The sequence below is a fragment of the Lissotriton helveticus genome, chromosome 4_1 (assembly GCF_964261635.1).
Source record: "Lissotriton helveticus chromosome 4_1, aLisHel1.1, whole genome shotgun sequence".
NCBI classification, from domain to species: Eukaryota; Metazoa; Chordata; class Amphibia; order Caudata; family Salamandridae; genus Lissotriton; species Lissotriton helveticus.
Window position 1 is genome coordinate 397,441,297 of NC_136063.1, and position 13,415 is coordinate 397,454,711.

The 13,415-nt window shown below is 48.3% G+C and overlaps 1 protein-coding gene across 1 annotated transcript in view; it reads left to right on the plus strand.

Annotated features, from left to right (window-relative positions):
* Window positions 1-313: 313 nt before the first annotated feature.
* SLC25A32 (solute carrier family 25 member 32) overlaps window positions 314-13,415 on the plus strand; it is a 173,000-nt gene continuing 159,898 nt past the window's right edge. Inside the window, exon 1 of the mRNA XM_078686901.1 lies at window positions 314-1,268. Coding sequence (XP_078543027.1) covers window positions 1,118-1,268 — 151 coding nt within the window. The 5' untranslated portion in view covers window positions 314-1,117. The remainder of the gene's footprint in view (window positions 1,269-13,415) is intronic.

Genomic DNA, 13,415 nt, shown 5'->3' on the forward strand with positions numbered 1-13,415 from the left:
AGCACTGCCTTCCATTGTATTGAGAACGTGAAGGATATTTTGCACTACAATGGAGATTTTTGGTTTATTATTTTTCAGGAACTTCCATGAAATAAATTGCAGTATTGGGTTTCGAAACTACATGTAGTTAAATTGAAAATACCATTATATTAGAAAAACGAAAATTATTAATTTTCTCCAACTAATTCCTGGTTCACGTGTCAACAATGTGTTTTTTAAGAAGTTGTGAGAGACGTTGCTTTGAAAAGACACCTATTTCATTTGCTGGCTACTTCAAAAGTCCTCTCTCTTGTTTTATGATGTACGGGACGCTGCGACACCTCAGGTTACAGTTGACTGGGCTGTTTCTACGGGGGACGCAACAGCAACCGCCATATTAGAGAAACTGTACCACAGAGCGAAAAGAGCAGCTCTATACACCGATGTTGATGGCGCACGAGTCAACGTTTTGTATTAGTCAATTTCCATCATAGATGCATGTACTTCTGGCGAGCATTGTTACTGCTAAAAATCATATCTAATGCAGCACCGAAACCTAGCCCAGCTACCACAACGAATCGATAAATGGCAAACAGTATTTTAATGTACACCTGCTGGCTGCGTTGTTTATGTTTGGCTACGTCTGGTTGTGGATTATTCACGCTGTTTTTTAACATGCCTGGACGTTTCCGTTTTTTAAGTAGTCCGACAAACTCACATTGTCCTTCCTCTGTCTCCATGGAGGTTAGAGTGCTAAAGGTCACGTCAGTGAGGCGACTGATGCAACGTGCGCCCTTCTTTCAGCTGCCTTGGTGTTCAGTCTCAGAGCAATATGTTCCTAAATGTGTACTCTGTAACCTTCTTCCCCACGGTGCCATTTAAAATCTCGTACGCCTGGCAGCACGCCCGTATTGTCTGAAGCTTCACCACATATACCCGTTTTCACTTTCACAATTCCAAGAAAGTGGTTCCTTGCTGATCTCATGCTATCTGCTGGGCTGCGTCAACAACTCATGGTTTCGCTTTCGTTTAAATGGTGAACCTGTTCCGAATTGCTCACACCTTCGTTACAGATCAAAGCGATTTTACCCTCGTGCAGCCTTAAACCCCCCTCTTTCCAGAGATCTAGACACAGGGAATGTCTGTGCTGAAGTCCTCCGTCCCGGCTCCTGAGCGCCCGTCTCTCTTCAGACATGTCCGCTACGAGAATCTGCTGGCCGGCCTCAGCGGGGGCTTGGTGTCCACACTGGTGCTGCACCCCTTGGACCTCGTCAAGATCCGCTTTGCAGGTAATGTCTCTCACCTACCCCTCTTTTTACCAATCTCAATCCTCTAGTTTATTTTATGTGGCGTTCCTGGTTGAGCGCCCATGCTCAGCATCCATTTAAGACGGGGTATGCCTCCACGGTGCCCTGTAAGAACTGTAGAGGTATAATGTTGTGATGTTTGTGGCACCACAATAGTAGCTGGGGATAAATTGAATGCAGAACATATGTGAAGCTTGCAGGATTTGAAACGTTTTTGTCAGATAAGGAGGATTAAAAAGAGTTGTCACTGAACACCAGAGATGCAGCATATTTTCCCTATAACCTATTTGGGAATTGTTTTGGTGTTTGCTCGAGTGACCAGAGAGGTCCTCTTATTTAGTATTGTGAATCATCGCCTAGTAATGTGTTGTAATAACTGTAGGAACCTGGGAACTAGACAATGTTCGGAGGCGTTTAGGATTCTCCAGGCTTACTCCTCATTATTGTTAAAATTTCCTGTGTGGAGGATACCTTTAGTAGGGAGCAATCCCAATGTGAGGACTATGTTACATTTTTCTACTTTATATGTCAAGATCTGGTCATCTTTTTATCACTTTTTAAATTAATGTATTTATTTATTTATTTATTTTATCTGTATTATGCACTTTCCATGTATGAACTCATGTTTACAATCCAGTCCATTCCTCACAAGTTATGACTAATCGTCCGGAATTATCAGGCTTGCGAATTTCTATTTCTGTGGTCTTTTTTCCAACCTTGTATACATTGATATTCATTTTTTCATCCATAAATGTGTAATTTTATTTTGTGGCTATTCCCATGTTCCCATCTACTTTTTCCTTTTAATTTCTTTGTTTAATTTTATCTGTATGTATTTTTGACTGTACTTTTGAGGTCATATTGACCGAAATAAAGTTATTTTGAATGAATGAATGAGTTGTAATAACCGGCGATTATAAACTACCCGATAGGTCCCATGTTATGTTCCCAGTTCATAACCCATGCTAACTGGAGCAGTTGGTGTCAACCAGCTCTAAAATGTTGACAGTCTGGGTGGAGGGCTTGTGGATGGAAGAGAGTAGTGGAATGAATGAGGGGAAAAGAAGCAGAGATCAAACTGGGTGGTTTACATTAGCAGGTAGAGGTAGTGCAGTTTGGGAATGGAGGAACTAAAATATAAAGGCAGCTACGTAGTACCGACTTAACTAGAAGAGCAGAGGTTGCTGTGCACAGGCACATCAAAAACAAGCATTGGCAGAGCCAATAGCCTCACCTATGAGAGAGCTATTGGCTTTGCCATTGTTTTTGAGCTTTGTTGTACACTAGCATGGCCGCTATTGAGCATGTCAATTCAATTATCTTTATTCGATTCACACAAAGTGTATCATAAAAGAATGCATAAGGTTAACATTTCTTAAAAAACATGTGCAAACTTGTAAAATTCGTTAGCATCAAAAGGGACAAAAATGCAGTTCACATTGCAGCTGAAAATTCATGAATTAACGTGGTGCTATTATCGATTTTGTTCTTGCTTGGGTCGTCCTAAGAAACCTTTCAAGTACCACACACGTGTAAAGACTTGGAAGCAGTATAAATATAAAAAAGCCGGCCTACATTGTTTAAAAATGTTGGGCATTAAGGGCATTAAATAGGTATGGTTGCATGGAAAAAGTAGACGGGACCATTTGATTATGTTTTCATGGTTGGTTTGGCCAGTTCCACTCATAATCGCAAATCCACCAGATGGTTTAGACAATCTGTTTTTAGGTTTCGACCTGGCGATCTGCGCAAGCAGTTCGCGCAGGTGAAATCTTTTGTTTACCATATTGGCTATTGGAACGTCCCCCACCTCCCATTGGCTAGCTCCATAAATGGAGGCTAGCCATTGGGAGCCGGATCTGTCCGTCAAGGCCGGACCAGATTCGGGGGCGTTCCCGCGATTTTTTCCCTCTCCGCCTCTGCGATGTCGTCATCGCGGCGGTGGGCGGAGCTTCGTTTTTTTTCCTTCTGTGTTTGTTTTGGTCATTCCATGCGAGGAAGCCCAGGTGAGTGCTTGTTTTTTAGTGGTGGAGCACGTGAATTCAGTGTACGTTAGTTAAAAATACATGATGAAGACACAGGCCACGATCTGGCTGTTCATCAAGTGCATGGGCGCTAAAACTAATTTTTGCCCCTTTATTTGTAGTGAGGACTACGCAGTGGTTTGTCTGATGTGAAATTGCTCGGCTGATCCCCTTTGTTGCAGCATGCATAACTTTTCATTCTTTCAGTTCGACTTTACAGTCCGTTTTAATAATGTCCTTAAAACTGCGGGTGTTCAGTACCCAAACGGCCTAAATAGACTCGTATGGGCTAAGCATCTCGTGCCCCTCGTGAGACACTTGTAAAACTGCTCATAAGATTTGCAACAGGGAGTTTTTTCATGGTTTGGCATTTTTCGTAATGCATTACAGTTGAATTTATATAGCGCTTCATATCCTAACCGCACTGCAAAGCGCTGAAGAGCATCATAGAGAGTGCAGAGTGGAGAGTGCATAGGGAGTGGAGAGTGCATAGGGAGTGGAGAGTGCATAGGGAGTGGAGAGTGCATAGGGAGTGGAGAGTGCATAGGGAGTGGAGAGTGCATAGGGAGTGGAGAGTGCATAGGGAGTGGAGAGTGCAGAGGGAGTGGAGAGTGCAGAGGGAGTGCAGAGTGCATAGAGAGTGCAGAGTGGAGAGTGCATAGGGAGTGCATAGGGAGTGGAGAGTGCATAGGGAGTGGAGAGTGCATGGAGAGTGCATAGGGAGTGCAGAGTGGAGAGTGCATAGGGAGTGCAGAGTGGATAGAGAGTGGAAAGTGCATAGGGAGTGAAGAGTGCATAGGGAGTGAAGAGTGCATAGGGAGTGGAGAGTGCATAGGGAGTGGAGAGTGCATAGGGAGTGGAGAGTGCATAGGGAGTGGAGAGTGCATAGGGAATGGAGAGTGCATAGGGAGTGGAGAGTGCATAGGGAGTGGAGAGTGCATAGGGAGTGGAGAGTGCATAGGGAGTGGAGAGTGCATAGGGAGTGGAGAGTGCATAGAGAGTGGGGAGTGCATAGAGAGTGCAGAGTGGAGAGTGCATAGGGAGTGCATAGGGAGTGCATAGGGAGTGCATAGGGAGTGCAGAGTGCATAGGGAGTGCATAGGGAGTGGAGAGTGCAGAGTGGAGAGTGCATAGGGAGTGCAGAGTGGAGAGTGCATAGGGAGTGCAGAGTGGATAGAGAGTGGAGAGTGCATAGGGAGTGGAGAGTGCATAGGGAGTGGAGAGTGCATAGGGAGTGGAGAGTGCATAGGGAGTGGAGAGTGCATAGGGAGTGGAGAGTGCAGAGGGAGTGGAGAGTGGAGAGTGCATAGAGAGTGCAGAGTGGAGAGTGCATAGGGAGTGCATAGGGAGTGGAGAGTGCATAGGGAGTGGAGAGTGCATAGGGAGTGGAGAGTGCATGGAGAGTGCATAGGGAGTGGAGAGTGCATAGGGAGTGCAGAGTGGAGAGTGCATAGGGAGTGCAGAGTGGATAGAGAGTGGAGAGTGCATAGGGAGTGGAGAGTGCATAGGGAGTGGAGAGTGCATAGGGAGTGGAGAGTGCATAGGGAGTGGAGAGTGCATAGGGAGTGGAGAGTGCATAGGGAATGGAGAGTGCATAGAGAGTGCAGAGTGGAGAGTGCATAGGGAGTGGAGAGTGCATAGGGAGTGGAGAGTGCATAGGGAATGGAGAGTGCATAGAGAGTGGAGAGTGCATAGAGAGTGCAGAGTGGAGAGTGCATAGGGAGTGGAGAGTGCATAGGGAGTGGAGAGTGCATAGGGAGTGGAGAGTGCATAGGGAGTGGAGAGTGCATAGGGAATGGAGAGTGCATAGGGAGTGCAGAGTGGAGAGTGCATAGGGAGTGGAGAGTGCATAGGGAGTGGAGAGTGCATAGGGAGTGGAGAGTGCATAGGGACTGCAGAGTGCATAGGGACTGCAGAGTGCATAGGGACTGCAGAGTGGGGAGTGGAGAGTGCATAGGGAGTGGAGAGTGCATAGGGAGTGCAGAGTAGAGAGTGCATAGGGAGTGCAGAGTGGAGAGTGCATAGGGAGTGGAGAGTGCATAGGGAGTGAAGAGTGCAGAGTGCATAGGGAGTGCATAGGGAGTGCATAGGGAGTGCAGAGTGCATAGGGAGTGCAGAGTGCATAGGGAGTGCAGAGTGGAGAGTGCAGAGTGGAGAGTGCAGAGTGGAGAGTGCATAGGGAGTGCAGAGTGGAGAGTGCATAGGGAGTGCAGAGTGGATAGAGAGTGGAGAGTGCATAGGGAGTGGAGAGTGCATAGGGAGTGGAGAGTGCATAGGGAGTGGAGAGTGCATAGGGAGTGGAGAGTGCAGAGTGCATAGTGCATAGGGAGTGGAGAGTGCATAGGGAGTGCAGAGTGGGGAGTGGAGAGTGCATAGGGAGTGGAGAGTGCATAGGGAGTGCAGAGTGGAGAGTGCATAGGGAGTGGAGAGTGCATAGAGAGTGCAGAGTGGAGAGTGCATAGGGAGTGGAGAGAGCATAGGGAGTGCAGAGTGGAGAGTGCATAGGGAGTGAAGAGTGCAGAGTGCATAGGGAGTGCATAGTGCGTGCATAGGGAGTGCATAGTGCGTGCATAGGGAGTGGAGAGTGCATAGGGAGTGGAGAGTGCATAGGGAGTGGGAGTGGAGAGTGCATAGGGAGTGGAGAGTGCATAGGGAGTGGAGAGTGCATAGGGAGTGGAGAGTGGAGAGTGCATAGGGAGTGCAGAGTGCATAGGGAGTGCAGAGTGCATAGGGAGTGCAGAGTGGAGAGTGCATAGGGAGTGCAGAGTGCATAGGGAGTGCAGAGTGGAGAGTGCATAGGGAGTGCAGAGTGGAGAGTGCATAGGGAGTGCAGAGTGCATAGGGAGTGCAGAGTGGAGAGTGCATAGGGAGTGCAGAGTGCATAGGGAGTTTCATAGTGGAGAGTGCAGAGTGGAGAGTGCATAGGGAGTGCAGAGTGGAGAGTGCATAGGGAGTGCAGAGTGGAGAGTGCATAGGGAGTGCAGAGTGGAGAGTGCATAGGGACTGCAGAGTGGGGAGTGGAGAGTGCATAGGGAGTGGAGAGTGGAGAGTGCATAGGGACTGCAGAGTGGGGAGTGGAGAGTGCATAGGGAGTGGAGAGTGCATAGGGAGTGCAGAGTGGAGAGTGCATAGGGAGTGCAGAGTGGAGAGTGCATAGGGAGTGGAGAGTGCATAGGGAGTGCAGAGTGGAGAGTGCATAGGGAGTGGAGAGTGCAGAGTGCATAGGGAGTGCAGAGTGCATAGGGAGTGCAGAGTGCATAGGGAGTGCAGAGTGCATAGGGAGTGCAGAGTGCATAGGGAGTGCAGAGTGGAGAGTGCATAGGGAGTGCAGAGTGCATAGGGAGTGGAGAGTGCATAGGGAGTGGAGAGTGCATAGGGAGTGGAGAGTGCATAGGGAGTGGAGAGTGCATAGGGAGTGCAGAGTGCATAGGGAGTGGAGAGTGCAGAGTGCATAGGGAGTGCAGAGTGCATAGGGAGTGCAGAGTGCATAGGGAGTGCAGAGTGGAGAGTGTATAGGGAGTGCAGAGTGCATAGGGAGTGCAGAGTGGAGAGTGTATAGGGAGTGCAGAGTGCATAGGGAGTGCAGAGTGGAGAGTGCATAGGGAGTGCAGAGTGGAGAGTGCATAGGGAGTGCAGAGTGGAGAGTGCATAGGGAGTGGAGAGTGCATAGGGAGTGGAGAGTGCATAGGAAGTGGAGAATGCATAGTGAGTGGAGAGTGCATAGGGAGTGCAGAGTGGAGAGTGCAGAGGGAGTGCAGAGTGCAGAGGGAGTGCAGAGTGCAGAGGGAGTGCAGAGTGCATAGGGAGTGCAGAGTGGAGAGTGCATAGGGAGTGCAGAGTGCAGAGTGGAGAGTGCATAGGGAGTGGAGAGTGCATAGGGAGTGGAGAGTGCATAGGGAGTGCAGAGTGCATAGGGAGTGCAGAGTGCATAGGGAGTGCAGAGTGCATAGGGAGTGCAGAGTGGAGAGTGTATAGGGAGTGCAGAGTGCATAGGGAGTGCAGAGTGGAGAGTGCATAGGGAGTGCAGAGTGGAGAGTGCATAGGGAGTGGAGAGTGCATAGGGAGTGCAGAGTGGAGAGTGCATAGGGAGTGCAGAGTGCAGAGGGAGTGCAGAGTGCAGAGGGAGTGCAGAGTGCATAGGGAGTGGAGAGTGCATAGGGAGTGCAGAGTGGAGAGTGCATAGGGACTGCAGAGTGCATAGGGAATGGGGAGTGGAGAGTGTATAGGGAGTGGAGAGTGCATAGGGAGTGGAGAGTGCATAGGGAGTGGAGAGTGCATAGGGAGTGGAGAGTGCATAGGGAGTGGAGAGTGCATAGGGAGTGCAGAGTGGAGAGTGCATAGGGAGTGCATAGGGAGTGGAGAGTGCATAAGGAGTGGAGAGTGCAGAGTGCATAGGGAGTGGAGAGTGCATAGGGAGTGGAGAGTGCATAGGGAGTGGAGAGTGCATAGGGAGTGGAGAGTGCATAGGGAGTGGAGAGTGCATAGGGAGTGCAGAGTGGAGAGTGCATAGGGAGTGCAGAGTGCATAGGGAGTGGAGAGTGGAGAGTGCATAGGGAGTGGAGAGTGCATAGGGAGTGGAGAGTGCATAGGGAGTGGAGAGTGCATAGGGAGTGGAGAGTGGATAGGGAGTGGAGAGTGGATAGGGAGTGGAGAGTGGATAGGGAGTGGAGAGTGGATAGGGAGTGGAGAGTGCATAGGGAGTGGAGAGTGCATAGGGAGTGGAGAGTGCATAGGGAGTGCAGAGTGGAGAGGGCATAGGGAGTGCAGAGTGGAGAGTGCATAGGGAGTGGAGAGTGCATAGGGAGTGCAGAGTGGAGAGTGCATAGGGAGTGGAGAGTGCATAGGGAGTGCAGAGTGGATAGGGAGTGGAGAGTGCAGAGTGCATAGGGAGTGGAGAGTGCAGAGTGCATAGGGAGTGCAGAGTGGAGAGTGCATAGGGAGTGGAGAGTGCAGAGTGCATAGGGAGTGCAGAGTGCATAGGGAGTGCAGAGTGGAGAGTGCATAGGGAGTGCAGAGTGCATAGGGAGTGCAGAGTGGAGAGTGCATAGGGAGTGGAGAGTGCATAGGGAGTGGAGAGTGCATAGGGAGTGGAGAGTGCATAGGGAGTGCAGAGTGCATAGGGAGTGCATAGGGAGTGGAGAGTGCATAGGGAGTGGAGAGTGCATAGGGAGTGGAGAGTGCATAGGGAGTGGAGAGTGCATAGGGAGTGGAGAGTGGAGAGTGCATAGTGAGTGGAGAGTGCATAGGGATTGCAGAGTGGAGAGTGCATAGTGAGTGGAGAGTGCATAGGGAGTGCAGAGTGGAGAGTGCATAGGGAGTGCAGAGTGGAGAGTGCATAGGGAGTGCAGAGTGGTAAGTGCATAGGGAGTGCAGAGTGGAGAGTGGATAGGGAGTGCAGAGTGGATAGGGAGTGCAGAGTGGATAGGGAGTGCAGAGTGGATAGGGAGTGCAGAGTGGATAGGGAGTGCAGAGTGCATAGGGAGTGGAGAGTGCATAGGGAGTGGAGAGTGCATAGGGAGTGGAGAGTGCATAGGGAGTGGAGAGTGCATAGGGAGTGCAGAGTGGAGAGTGCAGAGTGGAGAGTGCATAGGGAGTGCAGAGTGGATAGAGAGTGGAGAGTGCATCCCCTCTACTTCTCTTCTATGGACACTTGTACTTCTTCTACTTCTCCACCAGCACAGTGTGTGTTTGCACTCGCCCGTGGCACTGGAGACTGAAGCACATCCTTCTTAGGGTGACAACCGTCTAGCTGGTCATTATGGACACTCTTTCCAGTTCTGTACTTTTATGTGATCACACTATGCATTATGGGGGGTGTAGTGTTGTTTTGATTCCATTAGAACACAGCTGAAAACAATGATTTGTAGATAAAAACTCTAGTCCCACTAAATCTTGGAAGTGCTTATTCACACACACACATGCATGCACGCACATATGCAAACACACTCTCTCTCCCTCAACAGGTGCACTACCTCCTCACAAGCACGGACAGCAAGCGTCGCCTTAATGTGCCACCCCAGCACGGTTTAACCCCCTCAGCTGTCAATTGGCCGTCTATCACGTGACACCTGCAGACCAGACTCTGAATTTCTTCAGTGAAATCCAGTAGGGTACAATAGGTCTTACATTTGCAAGAGATTAAGCTGTTGGCAATGTAAATGACAATGCCATTTATTTATCTGTTTTCAAAACCAACACATAAATAACATTTTTGTCATTTACAATGCCAATAGCTCTAACTTTGGCAAAGGCGAAACCGTTGCATTGTAAATGCTTGTTAATACTTTCCTTGAGCTATTTAGCAGGGATTAAGGATGCTCATAAAATTCCAAACGGCCCATATCTATCAGGGAATTCTTGATAAACTTTAGCCAGGGGATCTTTAGGGCCATTTCAGAGTCACAGCAGCCCTTGCCTATGGCACGATGCAAGTCCATATGTTCCGAAGTCCATATTTTGTGCCATAGCAGGAGTGGTTGAGTCCTTACCAGGTCCATTGGGTAATTAGTCCTCAGCTCAGAGTGACATACATAATTTGAACAGCTGGAGGAGAGTGCTAAAAGGTTTTTTAAAAAAAAAGCCATTTTCCACCACCTGCAATGATTCAACGTTGGCATATCCCCAAATGTCCGAGCCATACATTGCAATGGTTCTACACTTTGCATAGTAAATAGATAACATTGCTTTGAGTTGGATGTTCCCCAATTTTCTAGCAAACTTGCGAAGTGCCGAAATGGGTCTTAAAATTTACAACCTTCTAGATTCAATTGCACTTTTCCATATACCTTCACTATCAAATATAATACCCAAGTAGGAGAACATTTGAGTTTGGGGTAAAGTTTTGTTCCCTAAGTGTATGTTGTGACAGTTAGTTCCCCCCCCCCCCGCCGTCTTTAATAGCAAATTACTTGCTTGTATTGATTCGAAGCCCTAGATTTTCCATGAATAGGGTAAATTTGTTAAGTAGACGTTGCCGAGCTACAGGAGTGCGTGCCATGAGAACAGCATCGTCCGTATAAAGTAAAACGGGGATTGGTCGTTGTTTTACTGGTGGCAGATCCGCACACGAGTTAGCCAGAGTATTGCCCAGAATATTTAAATAAAGATTGAATAGAAAAGGGGTGAGTATGCACCCCTGTCGAACCCCTTTTTCTATTCTAAATGGGCAGGTGCAATTTCCTTTAATACCGAACCATACCCTTGCATAGCTATTCGAGTACAGATGTCTTAGGAGATCAATAATTGTAGAATCGATACCCATTGAACTCCTCACTGACCACAGTTCCTCATGAATAACGCAGTCAAAAGCTGATAAGTCAACGAATACAGTGTACAAATTGCTCTCTTTAATGCGTGCGTATTTGCCCGGCAGCAAGTTCAAGTTAATAGCTTGCTCTGTAGTGCCAATACCCCGGCGGAATCCGTATTGTAGGTCGGAGATCATGTTATTGCTGTCTGCCCAGCTTTGTAATCTGGCTAAAAATATCCGACCCACCACCTTTACTAATGAGTCAAGTAGGGAGATCGGTCTGTAGTGCGATGGACAATTTCGGTCACCTTTTTAGGTCTCGCCTGTCGATGCGCATGCGCATCGAGCAAGGCGAGAGTATTGCGAGTTATCCACTCTTTATCCACACTGCAAGGAATCGTGGCGATTCCTTGCAGTGCCCGTGACTTTTAAGGTCAATGCGCATGCGCATTAAGCTTATGCGCATGCGCATTGACCTTAAAAGTCACGGGCGCGTGCATGTCCGTCTTTGTTTACCCGCTCCGCCCCCTCCCGCCGTGTCGCCTTGCCTACTCTCTTCCACAGCCTCCCCCAGCTCCGCCCCCTCACTACTTGATTGCACGGCCGCTAGGCCGTGCCTCCCCTACTCTCCTCCCCCCTCCTCCCCTGCCTGCCTGCCGCTAGCTGAGTCCTAGCGTTGGCTGAACATCCCGTGATTTTGGACAAATCCCTTAATCTTGCTGTGACCTTGTTTCTACTTTCAGCGCGGAGGCTTATTTCTAAACATGTTCACACTCTCGACGTCTGAAACGGGTGAAACAGGACTATGAGATTGCAAGATTTCTGCGAAAATTGGTAGTCTTAAAGAGCTCTGCCGCCCACTTTAAAACACATTCAAGACCTCACTAAGTGAGAGGAGACCCCACTGTTCCTCTACCACGAGGCATCAGACCTTTAAGACCGCAGCGTTCTTTCTGTTCGAGTGAACGCAGACCCTGTACAATACCACTCGTACGAGTCACAACCCAGCCTACTATAATCGCGCATCTTTGTGTGACACGTTCCGTGAATTCCATTCCCCGAATCTGTTGCGAAATACTACAGCCCACACTTTACCCGTGTTGTGACTGACTAGTTTTAATTTATTGCGGTGCCCATTTCATTTACACTATTTTTGTTCTGAAGTGTCTGCCATTTATTGCAGTATTGTACCTCTACCTGCACTTTGTACGCTTCTGAAACCTGCACACATATCACTTTTCCTCCTATAATGTACCGATTGCTACTTCATGTATTTTTGCTGCTCACCATTGTCACTATTCATTCACGCAACTCAACGTTGCCTTCCTTCACCTATAATTTTCTCCTCACGCATCCTTAATGCTCCCATCGAGACGCGCCCCGCCAACCCACTGCAAAGTCCGCGCTACCAAAACCAACAAACAAACTATCACCCCCGCATCGCTCTCCGTACTCTGGCCTCAGCAACCCCCTTCTCCACCCCCACCAGTCCCCTCGGCTAACTTGGTAGAGATGCGGCCCCGCCCGGGCTCCCCCCTCCCAGGACTTCCTCCTCGCATCCCTGCCCCCTCGCGCTGCTTCAACCCCTCCCCTGGCCACGGCACTTTATTAGGGGCCTAACCCGACCATTTGACTGTCATTGTAAGTCTCTTGCTGGAGCTACAGTCCCAACAAAAAATAAGCCTTTCGGCAGTCCGATGTCCCAGCTGCGTCTAGCTTGCTTTCTGTGACCAGACACACGTTTTTTGGCTTTTATTGAGTTATCCCCTCTGCTCTTGAACATTGTAAATCGCACCCTCTCTTCTATGGGTGCTAAGTGCTATATCCTGTATTTTTCTTCTTCATATATGACTTTGTTTCTATCACTGTGCTGCTCTCTGCAAATTTATAAAGCGCTCTGATACCCGTCAAGTTTGCGCTATAAAAAACGATCAAATAAATAAATACTTGCATGAAGTCCGTGTTTTAAATCTAGCGACTGAGATGTATTTTCTATTTTGTTTAGTTCATTTCGTGACAAAAACGTTACGAGTCATTGCCTGTGCGACTTCTTTTAATCTTGCAGAAGCAAGGCTGCACCACGCCACATCTTGTTCCTCTTTTACCCACTCTGACACTGTCCCGGGACCGTCAAAACCAGTTTGCCCAGTTTGGAAAGCTTCACTTCAGTGCTTCTCTCCTCTACCTGCATATCAACACGGTGGTGTGAGGGGGTGTGGTGTCGGGAGAGGTAGGCTGGGGGGAGGAGAGGTGTGTTTGTGACAACTCCCAGGGCTGTGCACAAACGCCTTTCATTTGCTCGGTTACCAACAATCTCATAGCCAGCTACTTAAGTGTCCAGGGAAGGCAACACGCAGGGCCGAAAGCTGCCGTTATTATCCGTAACGACCTCAGAGGGGACCTCTCAACATTACTCACAGAAAACAACTCAGAAGGTGGAGTCATTATACTAAAAGGAAACCGCACAGGCTTTCTGTATACTGTGACTGTGGGAGAATTAGTTAATGTTCCTGCGTTTGAGTTAGAGCTTTTAGATTTGTTTATGGCTTTTTTTCTTTGTAATTCTTTAGCATTGCCTACAGGAAACAAAAATGCTAAAGATTTAAAAAAAAAACCCATAAACAATTCTAAAAGCACTAACTCTAATGCTGCGAGACCTATTGCATTTCCAATGCTTGTTTAAATATAGGTACAATTTGAGACTCTGCCCAGGTCAAAGGGAACCCCGTACATTGGAAAGATCTAAAGACATTGGTAAGGAGGGAAGCTCAAAGATCAGTATTTGCTTTAAATAAATCGATTAGAATGCCGTCTGGCCCAGGGGCTTTGTTTCCCCTACTAGATCTAAAAACAAGG